Genomic DNA, 24679 nt, shown 5'->3' on the forward strand with positions numbered 1-24679 from the left:
AACTGTGTTAAACCTCTGTGTGGATGTGTTTAATCAGAATTAAAGTGGATGTGATTTGATTTAGCTTAATTTACTTCCAAAGTGAATTAAGCTAAATTAAGTCCATTTAAATTCTGAATAAAACTGTCCAATGGGTTTAATGCAGTTTACGTAATCCACTATAAATTCACACCTTTAGTTAATTCAGAATAACTTTCCTGAATATCCCTATGTAAACACGCCCATAGATGCTTATGAAAATTGCACACTTAAGAACATGCTTAACTTTAAGCATGAGTAGTTGCATTAAAATCAATGGGACTATTCACATGTTTATGTGCTTTGCTGGATTTTGGCAATTGACTTATTTTAATAACTGTATAATTTACCCCTCGTGAGTCCCCAAGGACATCAAAGGCACCAGTCTTCAATGAGGCAAACAGAACTCAAACACAATTTTTAGCTCGACTGACTTTGAGATACTGGATAACTGGCCAAATAAGTTAGCAAAATTTTCTACAAGTGAAAACACCTTATATTTTGACTCCCCATATCTAATGTATGCTTTATACAATTTACTTCTGTCTTTCCAGAAAAATTTGAAGGTATATGCTTCAGTATGTGAAATTTCTGGCGGTTTGGTTTAGTTTCAGCTAAGTTATGTGTCAAACTCTAGTGTTTCATGGAAAATTAGCTTCAGCCATAACTATGGAGAAAATGCAATTCTGTTTCCTTTACCTTGTCATCTATTGGCAATTTTCCCTTTTCTATTCCATCCAGGTCTGAGCTATCAAATTTCAGGCAGCCACTATCAGTATATAAGTAATTTGTGTACCTGACATATATCTGTCACTCTAATGCTTGTGTTTCTGTGAAAAGACTTTGACAAAAGGTGACTGGATCTCTAATTATAACCAGTCAGGAGTCTCAGGCTTGTCCATCACTCACTTCCAGTGAAGTGAAGTACCTTATCCTGTAGCATAGCTCTCATCAAGCATTGAGGTCAAGTTCTGGCAGAGCCAACACAAATGAGCCAAGTGTGTTGGAGTAGCAGTGCCAGCGTGTTGGTAATCCATCGTTTGCAAGAAGGGTATAGTGTAACATTAACCATGTCAGCTTTTGTGAGTTGGTCTTTAGACACATCAGATTTCAAGGAAAAAATCAAATTTTGTTTAGAAATGTACTTCAGGAGAAAAAGGCACCTATCTTATGGTTTGTCTACACGGCAATTTAGTGCATGGCAAGCCAGAGTGAGACTTAAGTAATATGCCAGACTGCACTTGGATTTCACTGAACTGTAGCAGCAGCAAGCTGGTGCACTATACGTGCACACTCTGGCTTGCTGCACAGTAATTTGCCTAGCAGACCATCCCTTAGTTACCTTTGCCAGTAATTAATAATATCATCAAAGTCAGCAGCTGCTCTTCACCCGTGTGTCAAAAAGTAACCAAGCACAGTAAAATCAAATCCAAGCGCTAACCTTCTCCACTGCAGACATTAGCTTTTGTTGTTCCAAAAGTGTAGGTAAAAAGATGAGCCCTGCAGAATGCCATGAAGATCAACAAATTCAGGCTACTTCTGATCTGGGGAGGTTCCAAAGTGGAGGTACTCTCATAGATTAATGGTATTGGAGACAGTTGATAGAACTAACAACCGCAGCATGGGCACTTGACCTTCATCCATTGCCAGGAGGAGATCGCCTGCTAATGCCGCTAGTGCGGTTACAGTCCAGTACCCAGGTGTGTAGCCAGATTGACAAGGCACCTAGGTGCTCATAGAGTTCTCAATAGAACCTTCGCTAGAATCTTAACCAAAAACGGAAGATTTGAAACTACATAATTGTTAGACAGATTGTCATTGCCAAGTGGTGGTATTGTTATGCTGGAGGCAATCACAGATGCACTGAAGCTAATGGCTATGCTATACTGTTCATTCAGGCTAAATGGAATAAGCAATTAAGCTCCTTTGTTGAGTATATATATCGCTGAAATAACTGAAACCACCGCCCAAGGTGCTGAGCCACATGGAAAGACCTGAGCAAGAACTAACTCAGGAAGAATAAGAATTTCCTTGGGACTGATTGAAAACACAGGGGCTGGGCATTGATTGGGAGCCTATATCTATTTTGTCTGGTTTCTCATTTTGGTATTTGGATTGAATCTGTTCTAACAAAGGAGCTAAGTTAATTTTCACCATGAATCTATCTTTCTAAAAAAGGCCTTACCTAGAGATGCACCAAAAATGCCCTAGAAAAACTAGAAGCTGATGAGTAATCTCGTATTGGAGACAGCACCTAGTTAGTAGCTGAGACACTAGACTGGGAGTTGGGAGATCAGGATTCTCTTCCTGCCTCTGACACTGACTTGCTTTGTGACCTTGGACAAACCCCTTATTTTCTCTTTGCCTCTGTTTCCCCTCACTTTGTCTATTTAGACTGTAATCTCTTTGGGATAGGGACTGTTTCTAATTAGATGCTTGTCACAATGGGCCCTGACCTCACTTGGATAGTTAAATGCTATCACAGTATAAATGTCTGATGGATAGCCACTCCCATTTGAAACGATATTCAAATACACCATCTCAAAATAGTGTTTTAATGTCATCCAGCATGGATTTGGGCAGAATGGTGATATCACTTCTGGAAGCATGTGGCGCAATTCAGCTCAGAGTTAGTGGGTGCTATTCCAACTGCAGGGAAGGGAAAGAATATGACCTGCATTCTTTTACGTGTAACACTACCAGGAGTGACTTATGTATATTGCAGAGCTAACATACCCCAAACCAAGCCAGCCTGTCAGAGGTGTCTGTCAATGGAGATGTGCAAGAGGAAAATTAAAATCCTAGCTCATTTTTGCTAATGGCTTCAAACCAACTTTTCTTCTTCACAGCCAGCACTCTGGGCAGGACTCCTCACCTGAACATCTAGCCACCTGAATCTACATTGCTGCTTAAGGCTTATTCTTTACTAATCACATAGCCAACAGGAAAACATTTGCTCCTGTGAGCATCCCCCTTTTGACAGTCCTAGACGGAACATTTTTTGACAAGCTGCCCCTCACCTTCCCAGACTGATATGCCTGCCGCACCTGTTCTTGTGGGCAGTGCGGTGACACAAAAAGAAGCCAAAGTCACACGGGGCTCCAGGAGCAATGAAGAGGCAGAGTTTTGGAAGCAAGGTTGGCTGATTTGCAAGATCAGAGAAGAGCTGTGCCTGCAAAAGGAAGCCATTTTTTTTTTTTTTTACTGAAGATTATGTTCCTGGTTAATATTGAAAAGCTAAGAGACTGAACGACTGAGAGACAGTGATCATGTTTTCCTGGGAACCAGGAATCTGCTCCTGTGTTCCTGTCCATTTTACAAAATACAGAATTTTGCCCTGGTTTTGGGCTCTGATGCAGCTTGGAGACCTGAGTGAGCCACTGGCCTGCTGAGTGGGGCTAGCTAGTCTGTGTGCACCAGGAACTTTAGTGTGTCACATGTTGTCAATCTTCTGTCCCCTCACAGACCTCCCCAGGAGCACCTCCATCCTTCTCTCAACAGAAATACTTTGGACAGGGCTGCTCAACATGTAGAGTGCCAGAGAAGTGAGGTGGCTTGACAAAGGAGCATGAGGAGTGGGCCTACCCCCATCTTTCTCCCTTCCACACCCACTCCCCGATGCCCATGGAAAATGCCAACCCTTGCCCCTGCCATTTTTTCTCACTTGAAAAAGCTAGTAGCCAAAGAAATGAACATGAATGGCTGGAATAAAGCTAACTCACTTTGCAGGATCGCTCATTCCAGATGAAATTTAACCCAAGACAGAAGGCCTGCCCATGTCCCTATATACACAGCATTGACGCATAGGGTCTTGTGTAGGTTGTCTATGGGATTTAGAACACAGGGTTGTCTCTTACTAGACATTTCTGAGGGGAAGTTACTTATTCCTGACAGCCTTGGAGTGCTGTTGTGACAAACTACTTTTGATATCTCCCCATAAAAACCTCAATCAAAAGGAGAAGGCAGGATGGGAAGGAAGGGTGGCTGGCTGCCTGGCTATGGGACTGACAGAGAACTCAAAAGATCTGGGTTGGAGTCTGAGCTGTCCCACAGTAATCTTGGATGAGTCATTCATTATTATTGGTATTACTGTATATTGCACTGGGCTCTGTACAAACACAGGACACAAGACAGTCCCCACCCCAAAGAACTTAAAAGCGAAGTATAAGATAAGAGACAACAAATGGATACAAACAGATGCAGAAGTACAAGGAAAAAATTCACCTGCATGATAAGCAGTTGTCTCAGCAGCCTAGCTCAGCTCCCATTTAGTTACCTAAATAAATAGCCAGATTTTCAGAAGTGTTCAGTTTGTTGGGTATGGAGCTCTTTTGAAAACTTGCCCATAATTGTTACTGTGGGAGCTGCAGAGTGCAGAGTTCTTTTGAAAATCTGCTTTTTATGTAGGTGCAAAAATGGGAGCTAAGCGCTTTTCAGATCTGGCCCCCAGCAGGGATCGTGAGCGATTGAAAACCTCTGTGCCTCAATTTCCCCACCTATAAAATGGGGATAACGATCTTCATGGGGCTGTTGTGGAGACAAATACATTAAATGTTTGTTGAGGTCCTAAGATACCAGGATGATATAGGCCATACAAACGCACAGAATAGATAATACATAGGAAATCTCAAAGCACGTTATAGTCCAGAGGACAGTTTACTACCATGAACTATGGAAGCAGATCTGATTGAATTATAAGATGCCAATAATTTATCCGACAATTATGTCGGATAAATTAGTTGCAAACAAATATTTTTCATATCTGAAGCACTCTGAAAATGGTTGAATAATATCTGGCAAATAATTTGTTTGACTGAATTTGATGTTGAATTATTTGTGAATATATTTATTTTGTTATTCCTACCAGCTTTCCCCAGAGTGGATGTTAACCTGAGAGGTTCTGTTCCTGCATTGGTTAAAAAACCACATGACTGATTGCCTAGGGTGAAGGGTAAAACTGTTTGTTTGCAGCTGACATATCACTTATCTGCAAATGGAGAACTCTGCTGAAATGGGCTGTGGTTCAGGCTATATACACATCAATATGGCTATAAAGAAGTATGTTTAACTGTGTAGCTGGCTTGCTACTGACTTACGATATAAAGATGCTGGAGTAAATATAAATAAAATTCTGTCCTTTGCCAGAATCTGATAGACCAATATAGAAACTCCCCCAGGATAAACAGCTGCATCGGAATAAGAGTGTTCATCCATCTTTCAGTGTTAAATTTTAATTGTCTCTTCTTTAAATATCTTAGCACTCTGTTTTAAATAATGCTAAGTGTTTCTAAATTATACATAGCCCTGCAAGCCTAATCATAATAAATTTTGCTTTAAGAAAAAGGTAAGTACAGTAATGAAATATTAAAGTACTCTACTTAAATATTACCATAGTTGATTTTTTAAGAATTTGGAGTTCAAAGTGGCCACATTAATTCATGCTGTAAAGAGACACTATCAAGGAGTTTACAGGCAAACAGATATAGTCATGAGACTGTTGTAGCATAAGATGGTCAGATCTAAAGGTTTGATCCTGCTCCCCTTGCAATCAATAGCAAAATACCCATTGACTTCAACGGGAGTAGCCCAAATATATACATGCGTGGATGTCTGTTTTCCCCCAACCCATGCACTGAACTGTGATTAACATTAAAGTGAGTAAATTCAGCCCTAGGCATTTTTTTGCCTTGGGCAAACTTCAATATGTGTATCCTTTCCGTTCTAGCTCACCTTCTTTGCTTTTACCTTTTCTTTGAGTTATTTGCTTCCAAGGTTTTTAACTTTAAAGACAAATGATCAAGTGTTTAAGGCACTAGACCATGATTCGCAAGATCTGGTTCAGTTTCCAGCTCTGCCACAGACTCACTGCATGTCCTTGGGCAAGTTATTTAATCTCCCTGAGCCTCAGTTCCCCCATCTTTAAAATTGAGTTGATAGTATTTCCTTTCTCCCACCCTTTGTTTATCTTGCTCAGTCCAGGAAGGGGCTCCAGAGCTTCCCTCCCACAATGTCTCCCTCCCTCAAGCCAGGCAGAAGGTGGTAGGGGTGTACCTCCCTTATCTCATGGAGGCTGGGGTAGCTGGAGTTCAGCCTGGCACTTAGGAAGAGAAGGTCCTGTGCTGAGCAGAGCAACAACTAACTACCCAGCACCTGCAGGCCCAGATGGTAGCAATGGGAGGGGCAAGTGGGATCCAGTGGGTGGAGATAACTTTAACTAGGAAGGGAAGATAAAACCTAGGGGAGGTTGACAAGTGCAGTGATACACAGAGGGCGCTGCAGCCTAGATGGAGAGTGGAAGGAAACATAAGGGCACTATGACTCTCAGAGTAGGGGAGACAGCAGAAGAGCATTTAGACATGAATGTAAGAGAGAGCTAGATATGGGGGGAATCTGCTCTATTTATTCTTCATCTCCTGTGCTAACTTGTTGCTTAACAGCACTCAGCAACATTAAACATTTGGCTCGTTTCACCCCAGAGTTGGTTGTGTTTCCGTGGATCTTTGTGCGTAGTTGCTGTGTAAAATTTGTTCAGCTTGTGAAGCAATTATGGACCCTTTGGGATGAAAGGCACTATGCACATGTAAGCCGATCTTATTTCTCATTGCCAGAGCTTTCTATTTTCCCAACCCATGTCCTTTTAACACAGCTCTGAATGTTTTATTGATGAAAAGAACATAATAACTGATGTCTCCTTTTGCCTTTTCTAATTCCTTTTGTCTATTTAGGGGCTTGATGGAAAGTCTTGTTGGCTTGTTCTTCCCTTGCTTGTGGGACAGCACTTCACATTTGGCAATGGGTCAAGAGGACTAAGGGGCATGTCTACTTCTGCCCATGCTTCTTAAAGCTGCCAAAACAGGACCAATGAAGATGTTCACCAGGCTGCAGGTGCTTGCCCTTGCTTTGCTCTCCAAAGGAGTTTTCCTTTCCCTAAGTGACCATAACTTTTTAAGAAAGGAAATTAAGATAGAAGGAGACTTAGTCTTAGGTGGTTTATTCCCAATTAATGAAAAAGGCACCGGGACAGAAGAATGTGGGAGAATCAATGAAGACCGAGGCATCCAGCGCTTGGAGGCTATGTTGTTTGCCATTGATGAAATCAACAGAGACAATTACTTGCTCCCAGGAATTAAGCTTGGAGTTCATATTTTGGACACATGTTCAAGGGACACATACGCTTTAGAACAGTCTCTGGAGTTTGTCAGGGCATCTTTGACAAAAGTGGACGAAGCGGAGTATATGTGCCCCGATGGATCTTACGCCATTCAAGAAAACATTCCATTACTCATTGCAGGTGTCATAGGTGGTTCTTATAGCAGTGTCTCCATACAGGTAAGACATTTCAAAACTTACACCCTCCAAAGAAAACTATTCATCTTGAGCTTCCCTGAAAGAAAAACCTACTAAATATGGTACAGCTCATGGGTCACATTTGTTCCTAGAACCAATGAATTTACGCCAAGGATGAATCTAAACCAAAGTGATATTTTTTAAAATCTGCTATAGCTTAAATATAAGTAGGCTAGGCATTTCCTTTAGCAATGGTAGAACCTGTGGGAATTTGTGATTTTGAAAAAATTAGATAATATATTGTAAGCTTTGACTTTTACCGGAACTTTTTTGAATATCATGATTTTTTAAAAATTTCAATTAACACCACTTAAGCCAACAGAAATTTTTCCATTGTCTTCAATGCTCATTGGATGAGATCTTATATCTAGAAGCCACAATTTTAATGGGTTCTAAATTTTCTGTCCCTTCCTTATTTATTTGTGTTGTTCATGACAAGAATGTGTTCAAATCTCTACTATGTATGAATGGGGAAGGTGTCTGAAGAGGTGCCTATAAGGCTAAGCGTTATAAGAAGTCTGAGTACAGCTGATTAGGTTTTAGCTGAATTAGAGAAGAAACCCTGACCTTTTGTTTTGTACATCAGGTGAATGCAAAGAACAAATCTTTCACTCCATTTTTTATAGAGATTCTGCCTGTTCCTCTACCTATCTAGCATGTGTACAGCACCTTTGTCATAGGATAAGGGTGCTGAGACTTCCAAGCATCTTCTAAAATGTTCATCTCTTGCTCTCTTGCCTTGGAATGCAATACCCATCATTATAAAAAGCCTCTTGCGTCTTTGGCGGAGGCTGATCTATTTTCAGTTCTTTTTGCTGAACCAAAATATACCCTCCTTATTCACAAATGAGCACTATCTTACTCCTCGAACAGTCCCATCTAAACAGATGGGACAACTTGCCAGTAAGGTGCTGCACACTGTATTATATTAGTATCAAACAGGACAAAATCCTGCCCTGTGCTACTAGCAGAGAAAGAAGTCATAGGGAGCTTCATCTGTCCCTTGCAAAAACAGGATAGGATTTCAGCTAGTGCTAACTTCAAGTAGCACTAAACTAAGGGACTGACTGTCACCCTAGACAGCACACCAAGGCTCCACTGGCTTGGGAGGACAGCCAGGTCCCTATGTTAATATCATAGAGTTTAGAGTGGCCACTAAGTGAGAATGCAGCCTCCTCTTTATGGCACAGACTGTGTCCTGTTTGACATTCACATGCAGGGGAGTTATGAGGTGAGGAGCAGCCTCTGGAAAGCTGCTATCCTCTCCCACATAAAGTGTGGGTTGAGCTTTGACTCTGCCCCACAATGTACCAGACAGACTGCCAGGGGATGTATTCTGAGCCACATATAGGGTTGGTGCAGGGCATGTTCCTCCCCACCAGAGCAGGGGAGAAACCAGGAAGCAGATTGTGGCCCCTGAGTCCTGGATCGCTCCGTTGGTGGCTCTGCCCAATACACAGGCCTCCACAGTTTAGCCCTAGAGGAACAGTAAGCACATCCTTATGTGCATCTCCTGCCAGCATTTCTGAGACATCTGCTGTGTGCTATCTGGAATGCCCTAGGACCTACTGCACTGCCAGCATCACTCCACCTCTTTACCCCCAGCCTCTGGCACCTGCAAGGTCAGGATTAGGTCCGATGCCTTCTGAGGCACATGGGAAAGAGTGTGCATCGCAATGATTATGCTAACAGCTGTGTCAGCCTCCTTTAGCTTTGGTTGTGGATGATGAAACAGCAGTAAGCTTACTAATAATTGATACTCTATCGCTTCTGTTCACCCAGCAGCACCTCTTGATTCTTGGGACGCTCCCATTGACATCAGTAGGAATGGACAGGCCAAGAGTTCAAGGAGTTTGAGTGCAGACGTCAAGAATTTCAAACATAGTGGTCTAAAGTTAAATATCTGAATCCATATTTAGGCATTTCGCTAAGGAGGCCTGACTTTTAGAGATGCTGCTCCTGTTGTCTTCTGTGGGAGTCGTGGGCACTCGGTGCCTTTGAAAATCAGGCCATGTTAATGACCGAATGGGCCTGCATGTCAGAGGAACTGAGAATGCAGAGGTCCCATGACTTCAGTAAGAAATGGAGGAGTTCAGACTTCAAAAATCAGGCCCACCACGTTTCTAAATATGGATTTAAATGTCTGACTTTAAGCACCCACGTTTGACCTCAAAGAATTAAGCAGCTACAGATCCACCCCACAGTTTCTCTAGAAAAGCCACAACAGAATCTGTGCAGAGCCCTTTCAGACAGGAAAACATTTCTGTCTTTTGTGTATTGTGAATTTGCTGTTGTATTTCTGAACCTCCCCTCCTACTCCCTAGATTTCTGTCTGGACAGCTGTCTGCCCAATCACTTCCCGGTGCTCCCATTGTCAAATTTCTGCTTCTTTCATTATCCTTCCACTCAGGAAAGAGAATTCTTTGGTAAGTCAGCAATAAGGATATGTCCCCCAGAGCCCATGTACACAACAGGCACTTTTTGCAGATAGCAGAAACTACAAGAGAATGTGAAATGCTTAATTTCTTGGTCAGCTTTAATTATCATTAATGAAAACTGGGATAATTAGTCTTCAGATGCTGTGTATAAATTAGCAATGAGCCCATTCCACACACAGCCTGATCCTGGAAAGCCCTTACCCAGGAGGTTAATATTTCATTACTCATGTGAGCAATCCCATTGCAGTCTGTGGAACTACTTGCATAAGTAAAGACTATTTGCATGATTTAAGGTTTGGGATCAGGCCCAGAGTTTTATTCAAATTTGGAGATGGATTGTCCAAAGTTCAGGGATGTCCACATCAGGGCTAGACTGGTTTCTAGATTTAATTTAAATGAGACAGACATCCTGGTCTCAGCTAATCTACAGCAGGATTTTTGGACATACTTTTAATGTAGTGATCACTGAAGAGTCTATGTTAAATTCCGTTTTAAGTGAGAGGGGGGAAAGGGGAGCCCATTCTCCATATGTGAGCACTTTAATACCATGTCGAAATGCCACCTTTAGACACTCAGGTCAGCACTTACAGGAATTTACACGTGTAAGTGGTCATTCATGTGTCCAGATACTGTATTTGTATGTCCAGATTCACATCCACTTTTGAAAACTGGACCAACTTGGTGTCTTTAATGTAGGAATGAGCTCCATTCACCCTACCACCAAGGTTTCTTTCTTAGTAGTATAAAGACATCAATTTAAGTGAACTATATGCTATGCATTTCCAGACAGTAGGTAGTTCCACAATGATATAGAGCTCGATACTGCCAGAAAATGCCTCCACTCTGCAGAGCCATAACATTTCCTGGGATACAACCATGAAAGTTATTTCTGAATTAAGCTCTTCCTTAGTGACAGAACAATGTCAGAGCAGCCTCTCTATGCTGCCTTCACCTCAGGGCGCAGAACTTTTTGCTAGGCCCAGTACAACTGCGACATGTAGCAACCAGGCTTTGGGGAATGATTGGAGGCATATCACTGAGCCTGTTAAGAGCCCCCACATCTATACCTAGAGATGGGGTCTTCCCTTACTGACTAAATGACTGTTATAATTCTGGGAGGGAAATTTAGAGAGAGACTGTGGTGATAAGGCAGTGTTCTCTCCTTGACTGACAGATCTCTTCAACCATGCAGGTCTGCTAGCAAAAGTGGAAAAAGGGGATGTATGGCCTGAAAACTTATCCCCTTCGCAAACAAACAAAAAAATCTACAGCCATCCTATCTGAGACCATAAAGAATATGCGACCTGTGTAACCAATCAAAACAGCATGAATTACAGATTCTCAATACTTACAAAGAAGGGTCAGTGACAAAAAAGTTGCTTCTTCTATTTCCCCTTCAGTAGGAAGCTCGATTGGTTCCTCTGAGGTCTGAACCCAGAAACCAGAGCTTTCATCACCTCCTGGCTGGGTCACTAGCTCATTTTAAAGGTGGCAGTATTGCAGAGACTGCAGTTCAATCAAATCAGTATCTTAGATGTCTGTATACTAATGCAAGAAGTCTGGAGAATAATCAGGAAGAACTCGAAATGCCAGTAAAAAAACATAAGTATAACATACTTGGCATCACGGAGACTTGGTGGGATAATACACATGACTAGAATATTGGTATATCTTGCTCAGGAAGGACACGCAGGGAAAAAAGGGAGGAGGTGTTGCCTTATATATTAAAAATGTACATACTTGGTCCAAGGTTGAGATAGAAATATGAGACAGACTTGTTGAAATTCTCTGGGTAAGGATAAAAGGAGTAAAAAGCAAGGGTGATGTCATAGTAGGGGTCTATTATAGACCACCAAACCAGGAAGAAGAGGTGGATGAGGCTTTTTTTAAACAACTAACAAAATCATCCAAAGCACAGGACTTGGTAGTGATCATGAACTTCAACTACCCAGACATCTGTTGGGAAAATAACACAGCAGGGCACAGATTATCCAACAAGTTCTTGGAATATATTAGAGACAATTTTTTTATATCAGAATATGGAGAAAGCTACTAAGGGAGGAGGCTGTTCTAAATTTGATGTTGACAAATAGGGAGGAACTGGTTGAGCATTTGAAAGTGGAACGCAACTTGGGTGAAAGTGATAATGAAATGGTAGAATTCATGATTCCAAGAAATGGTAGGAGGGAGAACAGCACAAAAAAGACTGGATTTCAAGAAGGCAGACTTTAGCGAACTCAGGGAGTTGGTAGGTAAAATCCCATGGAAAACAAGTCTAAGGGGAAAAACAATTGAAGACAGTTGGCAGTTTTTCAAAGAGACATTATTAAGGGCACAAGAGCAAACTATCCCACTGCATAGGAAATATAGGAAGTCTGGCAAGAGACCACTCTGGCTTAACAAGGAGATCTTCAATTATCTAAAACTCAAAAAAGAGTCCTACAAAATGTGGAAACTTGGTCAAATTACAAAGGATGACTATAAACAAATGACACAAGTATGTAGGGACAAAATTAGAAAAGCCAAGGCACAAAATGAGATCAAACTGGCTAGGGACATAAAAGGAAACAAGAAAACATTCTACAGATACAGTAGAAGCAAGAGAAGACCAAGGTCAGAGTAGGCCCGTTACTCAGTGAGGGGGGAAAGACAATAACAGAAACTGTGGAAATGGCAGAGGTGCTTAATGACTTCTTTGTTTCAGTTTTCACCAAGAAGATTGGTGGCAATTGGACATCTAACATAGTGAATGGCAGTGAAAATGTGGTAGGATCAGAATCTAAAATAGGGAAAGAACAAGTCAAAAATTACTTAGACAAGTTAGATGTCTTCAAATCACCAGGGCCTGATGAAATGCATCCTAGAATACTCAAGGATCTGACTGAGGAGATATCTGAGCCATTAGCAATTATCTTTGAAAAGACAGGAGACATTCCAGAAGACTGGAAAAGGGCAAATATAGTGCCCATCTACAAAAACAGAAATAAGGAGAACCCAGGGAGTTAAAGACAAGTCAGCTTAACTTCTCTTCCTGGAAAGATAATGGAACAAATAATTGAGCAATCAATTTGCAAACACCTAGAAGATAATAAGGTGATAAATAACAGTCAGCATGGAGTTGCCAAGAACAAATCATGTCAAATTAACCTGATAGCTTTCATTGACAGGGTAACAAGCCTTGTAGATGGGGGGAAGCAGTAGAGGTGGTATATCTTGACTTTAGTAAGGCTTTTGATACTATCTCGCATGAACGTCACATAAACAAACTAGGGAAATACAACCTAGATGGAGTTACTATAAGGTGGGTGCATAACTGGTTGCAAAATCATTCCCAGAGAGTAGTTATCAGTGGTTCACAGTCATGCTGGAAGGGCATAATGAGTGCAGTCCTGAAGGGATTAGTTCTTTGTTCAGTTCTTTTCAATATCTTCATCAATTATTTAGATAATGCATAGAGAGTACATGTATAACGTTTGTGGATGATAACAAGCTGGGAGGGGTTGGAAGTGCTTTGGAGGATAGGATTAAAATTCAAAATGATCTGGACAAACTGGAGAAATGGTCTGAAGTAAATAGAATGAAATTCGATAAGGACAAATGCAAAGTAGGAAGGAACAATCAGTTGCACACATACAAAATGGGAAATGACTGCCTAGGAAGGAGTACCACAGAAAGGGATCTGGGGGTCACAGTGGATCACAAGCTAAACGTGAGTCAACAGTGTAACACGGTTGCAAAAAAAACAAACATCATTCTGGGATGTATTAGCAGGAGTGTTGTAACCAAGACACGAGAAGTAATTCTTCTGCTCTACTCTGTGCTGATTAGGCCTCAACTGGGGTATAGTGTCCAGTTCTGGGTGCCACATTTCAGGAAAGATGTGAACAAATTGGAGAAAGTCCAGAGAAGAGCAACAAAAATGATTAAAGGTCTAGAAAACATGACTTCTGAGGGAAGATTGAAAAAATTGGGTTTGTTTAGTCTGGAAAAGAGAAGACTGAGAGGGGACATGAGAACAGTTTTCAAGTACATAAAACGTCATTACAAGGAGGAGGGAGAAAAGTTGTTCTTCTTAAACTCTGAGGACAGGACAAGAAGCAATGGGCTTAAATTGCAGCAGGGGTGGTTTAGGTTGGACATTAGTTAAAACTTCTGAATGGTTAAGCACTGGAATAAATTGCCTAGGGATGTTGTGGAATCTTCATCATTGGGGATTTTTAAGAGCAAGTTGGACAAACACCTGTCGGGGTGGTCTAGATATTACTTGGTCCTGCCTTGAGTGCAGAGGACTGGACTAGATGACCTCTCGAGGTCCCTTCCAGTTCTATGATTCTATGATTAACGCAGACTGTGGCAGCCCACATCGCAATGGGTATGGCTGCTGTGAGCAGTTGGGGCTGGCAGGAAAGAAATATTGTTGTTATCCACTGGAAAATAGGCAGGATGTAATTAGAATAGATACACAGATAAGTATTACAAAACTGTAATTTAGCCTTGAAAATGAAATTAACAACATACAAAAAAGCACCGGGGAGCTTTAATGACCACATATGTTCTCAGTTCTGTGGATCATCCAACAATCAGTACCTTCAACAGTGTGGTACTGGGGACTGTAGCTTTAAGGGCTGAGCTTCCCAGACAGAGAGTTTAGGCAGGATGCTAGAAAGCTATTGTTATTATGCTCAGCCAGTTGAAACCAGATACAGAAAAAAGCAATGAGGAATCCCTGAATACCACAAACAGCACAGCACCCATAACACCAAGCTACTGCTTTGGTACATAGCTATCATGATTATGGGAGCATTAAATATGCATAGATCAGTTTCCCAAACTGTGGCCTACAGACAGTTGACTAGACACACGGTGCTGGCTCCTCCTCCTTGTTTCTAAATTATATTTTTTTAAAGCTAAAAAGAATTGGATTTCAAAGGTGCCTAAGGGAGTTGGACGCCCAGCTCCCAGTGGATTTGCCTAACTCCCTTTGGCTCCTTTGCAAATCATAGCCTAAATTATTTCCTAGCAGTGCTTTTCCAGATAAGCATTTGCTGCAGTTGTCACTGGGGAATTACATGATCGTAAATGGGAATGGAGATGGTGCATGCAGTCATGGATGGGAGGCAAGGTGATCTGCAGTGCCGTGAATGAGAAGAGGTAACCATGAACCAATCAGTCAATGAAGATTTGACCTGCGCTTTGAATGGGCTTGGAAGGATTCGATTTTTATTGGTAAATGTCAATCAAGGTCAATTTCACCATACAAACACAAACTGAAGGAAAAAATATGTCCATCAATAGTAATCGAAATGTACAGATACACACAGTAAGAAAAATACAGCATGAGAAATTATTAGAGTTTGATTTAAGGCTATTTTACTTTGCAGATTGCAACAGATGATGTTGACAGTTTGTGTGTTCATTTGAATCACAGTGTGTCCTGTCACGGAATAACTAGTGGCTGGTCTGCCCCAGTTTCTGACCCTCCTCCATAATTTCCCACAACAGGGAAAATTTAAATCAATTAAAAAAAATTTTAAATGCTTAAAATAAGCATTGATATTATCTGTTGAAATGATAAAAGAATAAAAATCAAATTCTGTCAAACCTGATATGAACAAGGTAGGGCTACCCTGGCACAACTCACACATGCTCCGTGTGGCCCACTGGCCCCCTGCAATGGTGCCTGAGCCACACACACAAGTTGATGAGCCTGATACACCCCTGACTAACAGAAGCAATTCTTTTAGCTCATGCAGGAGAGCCTCATGCTTTAAGATCCAGAAGTCTCAGAATCAGTCCCTGCTGCTGACAACTAGAGGAGCATCATGTTCCAGACATGGTGCACATTAGGCATAGGCAGACTGCTGACTCCCAGCGAAGGATCTCTCCTACTAAATTGCTCACACAAACATCTTCCTTGAAGGGTCTCTTATTGATGTGCTGACAGCTTACAAGAGCTGACACCATCACTGACTGAGGTTAAATGGCTGCAGGCTAGATATGCAAAAACTCACTGTGTTATCACAGGAACAAAAAAATTCTGGTTAGAGATAGTTCTGTTCCTCCATTAAATATTTTCTCTCCCTGCATCCTCCTTTTTATTTCATTGTATTAATTACTGGGGATATTTGTATACAAATAGGTTAACTGGGCCTGATTCATCTCCCAGGTACACCTCTATCTCCATTGAAGACAATTGTGTAAACATGGGACAAATAAGATTAAAATCAGGCTGTTTTTTTCTGAAGGGACCCTTGATTCCTAGGTGATGTCATGATGCAGTTTAAGACATTGCCTATCTAGAGGACTATAATGGTATTAGAGGGCTTATTCCTTTATCCGCTTACTTCCCTGGTCCTTCTCACATGAACAGAGAGCAACAATACCGAAGTTCAAACAATTTGATGTTTATTGAGGTGAACTTTCAGCAAGCATGATTCCAGTTTCCTTCCTCAGTGTTCCCCTTCCCAGCTCTGACACCACAGATCCTTGCCTGTGCCCTTGTTCCCATTCCCCCACCACCACCCCCTTAGCAAAACATGATTCCAATTCCCCCACTCCCATTCCCTGTTCCCATTCCCCCCCTTACTTCCTGATTGACTGCAGACTGTATAGTAAAACTTGAGTTCTGCTTAGCTATACCTTAACCAATCATTCTACTGAAATTTAATTAACCAATCCTGACACATTGTAACCAGGGGCGCTCCAGGCCCCAGCACGCCAAGCGCGTGCTTGGGGCAGCATGCCATGGGGGGCGCTCTGCCGGTCACCGGGAGGGCGGCAGGCAGGGGCCCTTTGGCGGCATGCCTGCGGAGGGTCCGCTGGTCCCGCGGCGGGACCGGCGACTGGCAGAGAGCCCCCCACTGCATGCCGCCGTGCTTGGGGCAGTGAAATGTCTAGAGCTGCCTCTGATTGTAACATAATTATTTAAGCAATTATATCCCACTACCTTAATTGATTTACACCCAGCAAAATTAATTATTATACAGCAGACAGAAACAATCACAGAACCAGACAGATATTATACAGACAAGCAATAGGGAAGTGTCAGCAGGGTAGCCATGTTAGTCTGGATCTGTAAAAAGCAATAGAGTCCTGTGGCACCTTATAGACTAACAGATGTATTCAAGCATAAGCTTTCGTGGATAAATAGGGAAGTGGAGACTACAGTGACAGAACAATACAGATATGAGGATTTTACATCCCAGCTATTGATAAGTGAATTCTTGCCAGACAGGATGCTATCAAACTGAGTTTTCTTTTACATTTTTTAGGCTCTTCCCTTTTCTGGAGATGATAGATCGGATCACCTTTCTAACAGCCCCAGACTGCCTTGTTTCAATGTGACTAGTTTGGAATGGGAGGATGTGACCGTTTGCTTCCCAGCTTATGGCTGCCTCTGCCACTTTGCCGAAGGCTTAGTCTAAGAACAGGGCCTCAGACTGTCACAGTAAGAAAAGGCCCTAACCCTTTATATCCTAACAAATGGCCACTAGTGAATATGCAGCTAGATGTTTACAGCTTAATTTCTAAGACTTCTGGCAGAAGAAAACGCTAAATAAAGGCATTTTTCTTTGTTTGTTGGGGTTGCTTTTTCTTAATTTTTCCCTTTTGGCAGGCATGTTGTTAGATGGCATACATTAATGCAAAACAATAAGCCACTTAAAGAACGTTATAGAGGTTTAGTTACAGCTGATTGTTCCTTCATTCCACTGAGCAGTTCATATGCTGTACATGAGGATGGGTGGGCTGGGACTCCCAAGTAACTTCGCTTCTGTCTCTGTGTTTGATACTGAAGTTATAGTTCAATGGTTAAATTGGAAAAGCAACCCTCGTGCATTGTAGTTATCCTTTCAGGACAAGATCCTCTAGTCCAGTTGAGCTGTGCGCAGTGCAGGACCCAAATGTATGAGAGAAGATAACCCTAAGCCACCTTTTATCTTAGAATCAGAGGGGTAGCCATGTTAGTCTGAATCTGTAAAAGCAGCAAAGAGTCCTGTGGCACCTTATAGACTAACAGACGTAGTGGAGCATGAGCCTTCATGGGTGAATACCCACTTCGTTGGATCCGATGAAGTGGGTATTCACCGATGAAAGCTCATGCTCCAATACGTCTGTTAGTCTATAAGGTGCCACAGGACTTTTTGCTGTTTTCTATGTTAGGTACTTATAGAGCCCCCATTGCTGTGGATCTGAGTGTCTCACAGACTTTAGTGTACACACCTGTGAAGTACTATTTTCTCTATGTTACTGATGGGGAACTGAGGCACAGCCTCAGACTGCACTGCAGATATGCCTGCATGTGTTTTCCAGCTTGAGCAGACATTCCCACACTAATGCTGATCGACCTTGAACTGTAGCTACAGCATCCTTGAATAAGATTCCATCAGAAACGCTGGGTCCATACTCAGGTGGCTAGCTTCTCTCACTACTTGTGCCACTGTGGCTACATTTGTACCTTTAGCGCACTGGTTTGATCAGACCTGGCACAGGTATGTCTACACATGTGGAAATTAAATTACCCCTTCCAGTGGTAGCCTAGTGTTATGCTGCCTGGTATGGGACACAGCGAAGAGCACCAATCTCAGGCCAGACTGCCAAAATATAGGGCACGTACCCTAAATTGGTGGTATATTCTCTCCTAAGATTTCACCAAGCCAGTAACAAAACTGAGCTCTTGTATCACTGCACTATTTCACAGAGCGCACACAACAGAGCCCGAGGCACTCCAGCCCCTGGTTACCACCCAGACAGCTGGACTTAGTGATGAAAGGTTATTAAAAATCAAAATTCACTGCACGTTAGGTTCTTCCAATTCCAAAGTCAACACGTAGTTTCAGAATTTCACCAAATACCACAATGCAGCCTATCTTAAGTAAACCAACTAAACATTTATTTAAAATAAAAGAAAAGGAGAGACTTATTAAATGATTAAAGGAATCATATACATTACAATTAATTTCAGAGTCTCTAGGTCAGGATAACAGCAGTCATGGTTATTCTGCTTGCTTGCAATAAGTCTCTCTGGATCACCCAAAAATATGAGGGTCATCAGTCCTTTGTTGAAAGCTTTCCTCTTGTTGGAAAATCATAGTCCAGACAAATGGAGCAGGATTGAAGGCAAAGAATTATGTCATAGTCTGCAATTTATACCCTTTAGTCCAGGTGCATGAAAAGTTACTGGCACAAACGTGGAGTCCTGGATCACATGTACCTTGCTGAGTCATGAGGCATTCATTGCCTACCTGCTGCCAGAAGCAACCCCGGGGGAGTGTAGGGAAGTGAACCCAAGTCTTCTAAATCAGGACCCTAACTTCGGAACCTCCTTCTTTTTTTCCCTTTACTACTCCCCTATTTGTAGATCTGGTCTGGCCTGTGGTGACCCTAGAACAGCTTGATGGCCTGTGCGACCGGAGTTGGTGTTCTCAGTCCAGATCACGAGCAGTGCACAAGAAAGAGTAGTTCAGAACTACACTATATGAACAGAGCCTACACCAGTTTATTACTCATGAAGAGACATGACACAAACCCAGGTCACTGAGTCCCTCACTCTCACGAGCACTACATTTACCTACACGTGTTTTGAAGGAAAAGCAGCCTTGTTGTAGGGAACATCTGTTTCAACTCTCTCATGCATATCACTCCTTTGTAAATCAATTTTCCCTATTATCTACCTACCCAAAATGACCCCCTACGCACTTTTAAATATATATATATATATATATATATATATATATATATATATATATATATATATATATATATATATATATATATATATATATATATATATATATATATATTTGGATTAAGAAAAATAGCATGAAAAGGCCAAACATGAAAAGTAATCGAAAGCATTATCATTGCATACAGGGATAAATGTGTTTGCTGGCCACATTCTGACCTACATTTGCCCCTGAAAACACTGCAAACAAAACAGTTTCCAAGGTACTTGGAAGGTATGTTGGCAGTTGTGCCTGTTTTTTAGAAAACCTGGGTCCTTGGCTCTGCCAGTGGCTCACTGTGAGATCATGGATGAGTTACTTACCCTGCCTGTGTAAAATGTAATTTCTAGTACCTACCTTTTGTTCCAGGAGTGCTGTGAGGCTAAATTCATTAAGGTTTGTAAAGTGCTATGAGATTCTCAGTGGAAGGAGAACAAAGTATGTTATCTAACAAGATGTCTCATATGTTAATTGAATGTGACCCGATACATGGTAAAGCAGTTATATATAATAACACTATTGTAGCATCTTTCGTACCAAAGTATCCCACTATTCTTTCCAATTAAATACGTGTATTTACATATAACCAAGCAGTGCAAAATATGTTGGTGATAAGGAAAAGGGGAATTTTTGACCAAAGACGTTAGAGCAAACCCCACCTCTAGCCAAAAGTGGCATGGTATATTCGATGCCCGCACAGGGCAGATGTAACCCACACACCTCCTGGGTGTGGTGTTCTGCCCCATCTAGTGGCACCAAGACCACTTAAAGAGAGAGAGAGAAAATGAGTCTGCGCTACGGCCTTAGCTAACAGCCGGTTGGCTTTTAGCTCACGTGCTGGAGGCTCATGCACTAAACTCTAGAGGTTCCTGGTTTGATTTGGCCGCTGATGACTGGGGTCTGTCAGCATTACAAGTGGGGGCTTGTCTGGGATTTCAGCTGGGAAGTCTCTGAAGCTCGGGATGCGCTGCCTCAGCTAGGGGAAGTATGTAACCCACACACCTCCTGGGCGTGGGGTTCTGCCCCATCTAGTGGCACCGAGGCCACTTAAAGAGAGAGAGAAAATGAGTCCACTCTACTGCCTTAGCTAACAGCCAGCTGGCTTTTGTCTCATGCACTAAACTCCAGAGGTCCCCGGTCTGTCAGCGTTACACAGACAAAATATTCTATGTTCAGATTTCATTGGTGCTCAGGAAATCTAGCTCAAAGTGTAAAAGGAAGGCTTGAACCTGTGGTTTCTGAAAAGCGTAGGTGTTGCAAACCTGAAACCTAGACCTTCCACCATTTAGACTAATGAACGACAAGAAAATTGGGTGGGAAAACAAAATTATATGTTGAATAGCAGTGCCTAAGTCACTGCTCCTGGCAGTACCATTTTTTAAATGATTATTTTTCTTGTTTTTCACTTTCTTCAGTATTACAGACGAGCCTCTACTGGCACCTTCACTGCACTGTGGTGTGTAACACACACTGTTTCAGAGTGAAAGAGTAGGAATGATGACTTTAAAACAAGCAATTTTTGCCAAGCAAGTGCAGTTCAATGCAAGGCACTTATGGAAATGGCTCAAAGACTCTGAAAGGAACTGGGGTCTCGGTTGTCATTAGACTGACGAATGACAGACTTCCATCTGCACATAACAGGCTGAGTATATATATAGAAAGGGCATACAGCTAGGCCAGGTTTTTGAAACCTAAAGTTAGAGTCCTAAATCCATATTGTGACATTCTTTTGGGGTTACCTGGGGAGTCGAGTATGAATTACTACCCCCTGCATTCAGCAGGACGGTGCCCTGTCTGTTTCCACTAGGGAAAACTCTTCCCAGCCACTGGCTACTGGCAACACAGGCTCCCAGCTCCACAAGCCCCACTCTTTTCCTATGTAAGATAGCAATTGACACAACCCAGTTTGTTACACTCAAGTGCCCAATCCCTTGTCCTCTGAACACCCACAGTGTACACTGATCCTCTGCCTCTGAGGAACCAATGCACCCCACCTGCTGGTTTATTTAACAGAGCTTGAGATAAAAATTCAAACAAAAGGTTTTGAAAACATAAGATTACAGGTAAATGAAAAACATAAAACACAATCTATAGCCTGTACTTATTAACAAGGTACTTTCCTGTCTAATAAGGTATTTCTCACCCAACGATTAGTTCTTCCAGTGCTTGTCCAGCGCATAAAGCTGGGATCCACTGTTCATGAGCCAAGCGCGCGCGCACACACACACACACACACACAGAGCCTCCTCTTATAATGGATAACCACTTGGGCCAATCTTCTGCTCTTATGCAATCCTAGGCTATTGTCTCTTAGCACCCCACCCCCACCACCTTTGAAAACTCTCTTGGGCTTCTTTTGTCTTTGTGAATCGTCACCCTGCATCTACTCCAGACAGTAAACACAGGCCGTCTCTGTGGTAGCACATGAAATAAACCTCAGTCTACAAAGTCCCAGAGGACAACCTTAAGCACAACACTAGCCATCCTTCTTGTTACAAATATCCTTACTCTAAATTTCTCCAAAGACCACTGCACTTGAAATCTCTCAGGTGTGGTCTGTGGTCAGAAGACAATTTGGGGTCAAAATCTGAAGTGACTTGATTATGCCATTTTTTTAATTTAGATTTAATAGGTATGATTGGCTTTAGGAAAATTCTTCAACATTTTTATTGGGCCATATTCCAAGACTGGCTATACTAGAAACTTTAAATTTGGTTTATTCAAGATTACTAGCACACAGTGGAAACAGATCCATCTCCTTTCAGTCACATGACAACCGCTGCAAATGACCAGCAAGACATGGCTGTGACAGGTTCAGTCACAGAGACTACCTTGGGACTGTCACCTGACATGCTGAAATTACCGCTGAGCCCATTTTCCAGGCCAGCTTAGGACTCCAGAACCCTGCTTTGTTGAGCCAGACATGCTAGCCTGCTGCAACACAGACCCAGGTCTGGTCCACGCCCCCAAAGCTGCAGGCTTTAACCAAAAACTGCTCAGCAGATCACCTATCTCCAGCACCCAGACATCCAGCTCCCAATGGGATCCAAACCCCAAATAAATCCGTTTTACTCTGTATAAAGCTTATCCAGGGGAAACTCATAAATTATCCGCCCTCTATAACACTGATAGAGGTATGCATAGCTGTTTCTCTCCCCCCAGGTATTAATCACTTATTCTGGGTTCATTAATAAACAAAGGTGATTTTATTAAGTATAAAAAGTAGGATTTAAGTGGTTTCAAGTAATAACAGACAGAACAAAGTAAGTCACCAAGAAAAATAAAACAAAAACACTCAAGTCTAAGCCTAATACATTAAGAAACTGATAACAGATAAAATCTCACCCTCAGAGATGTTCCAATAAGATTATTTCACAGACTAGACTCCTTCCAAGTCTGGACCCAATCCTTTCTCTGGTATAGTCCTTGTTGGTTCCAGCAGTCATCTAAGGTGGAAACTAGGGGTTTTCTCATGACTGGAAGCCTCCTTTGTTCTGTCCACCCCCTTTTATAGCTATGGCACAAAGCCGGAATCTTTTGTCTCTCTGGGTCCCCACTCCTCCTTCTAAATGGAGAAGTATCAGATTTAAGATGGATTTCAGTATCATGTGACATGGTCACATGTCCTGTGAGACACCAGCCTCCATTCTTCTTGGGTTGCCCTACACGTACACAGTAAGGCTTGCGAGTAAATAAACCATTACAACCAATTGTCTTAGTCAATGGGACCCATCAAGATTCTAAGCCATCATTAATGGCTCACACTTTGCATAATTACAATGCGACCTCAGAGTTATACTTCATATTTCTAGCTTCAGATATAAGAATGATATATGCATACAAATAGGATGAACACACTCCGTAGATTATAAGCAGTGTAATGATACTTTAGAAGAGACCTTTTGCATAAAGCAGATTCCAGTTACATTATATTCACATTCAAAGCATATTTTCATAAAGCATATGGAGTGTAACATCACAATGGCAACAAGGAAGAACATATCTTTCCTCGTCTCCTTCCAGATACAGCCCAAGAGCAACACTCTCATAGCTACCCATATGATCTGGATAGACTGATAGAAACACATTACGTGTCATAACTGCCCACTAGCAAGGGAAATGGCAGTGTGTAAAAAAGCATACACTGCACAACATAAATCTCCTAGCAAGTGCAATTAGGGATTATTATCATTATTTACTATTTATATAGCACTGTTGGAGAACATGGCACTGTATAGTCGGAGAGCCATGCCGAACAAATAACAGGTCACCACCCTGGGGGAAGCACTGACCAGAACAGTACAGAACAAAGAGCACAATACAGCAAAGAAAGGGAAGGGGTGGGAGGGTGTCACTGCAGCTGGAATGTGTCACCGAACAGGAGGGGCTTGAGGAGTTTCTTTGGAGGAGGAGGCTTTGTATAAATTCATTTGGAGGCCGCTCTGAGCATACTGGGATATTCAGTCACATGCCTAATTCGGCCCTTGAAAAATTGAATCACACTGTGCTGGGACAGGACACTCCAGTCCCACCAGTATAAATGCCAGGATTGGATATGCTCCAACCAAAGAGTGGTCCTGGTGGCACTGGGTCGAATTCTCTGCTGGTGTATATGGGCACAGCTCTACTGAAGCCAGTGGAGCCAGCCCTTTCGCAGCAGCAGTGAATACAGCCCATTATGCCTCCAGAAGGACTTGGGGTGAGTGAATGGGGCAGCATAAGAACATAAGAACGGCCGTACCGGATCAACCCAAAGGTCCATCTAGCCTAGTATCCTGTCTACCGACAGTGGCCAATGCCAGGTGCCCCAGAGGGAGTGAACCCAACAGGCAATGATCAAGTGATCTCTGTCCTGCCATCCTTCTCCACCCTCTGACAAACAGAGGCTAGGGACACCATTTCTTAGGCCTGGTCTACACTACGCGTTTAAACCGATTTTAGCAGCGTTAAACCGATTTAACGCTGTACCCATCCACACTATGAGGCCCTTTATATCGCTATAAAGGGCTCTTTAAATCGGTTTCTGTACTCCTCCCCAACGAGAGGAGTAGCGCTAAAATCAGTATTACCATATTGGATTAGGGTTAGTGTGGCCGCAAATCGACAGTATTGGCTTCCGGGCGGTATCCCACAGTGCACCACTGTGACCACTCT

General features: G+C 42.2%; 1 protein-coding gene across 4 annotated transcripts in view; it reads left to right on the top strand.

Moving 5' to 3' along the window:
• Positions 1–24679, top strand: part of GRM3 (glutamate metabotropic receptor 3) — a 168088-nt gene that overhangs the window by 80346 nt on the left and 63063 nt on the right. For all 4 annotated transcript variants that reach the window (XM_030563136.1, XM_030563061.1, XM_030563223.1 and 1 more), the window contains one exon: positions 6744–7347. In XM_030563136.1, coding sequence (XP_030418996.1) covers positions 6850–7347 — 498 coding nt within the window. In that variant the 5' untranslated portion in view covers positions 6744–6849. The remainder of the gene's footprint in view (positions 1–6743; positions 7348–24679) is intronic.

This window comes from Gopherus evgoodei, chromosome 1 (assembly GCF_007399415.2).
Source record: "Gopherus evgoodei ecotype Sinaloan lineage chromosome 1, rGopEvg1_v1.p, whole genome shotgun sequence".
Classification (NCBI taxonomy): Eukaryota; Metazoa; Chordata; order Testudines; family Testudinidae; genus Gopherus; species Gopherus evgoodei.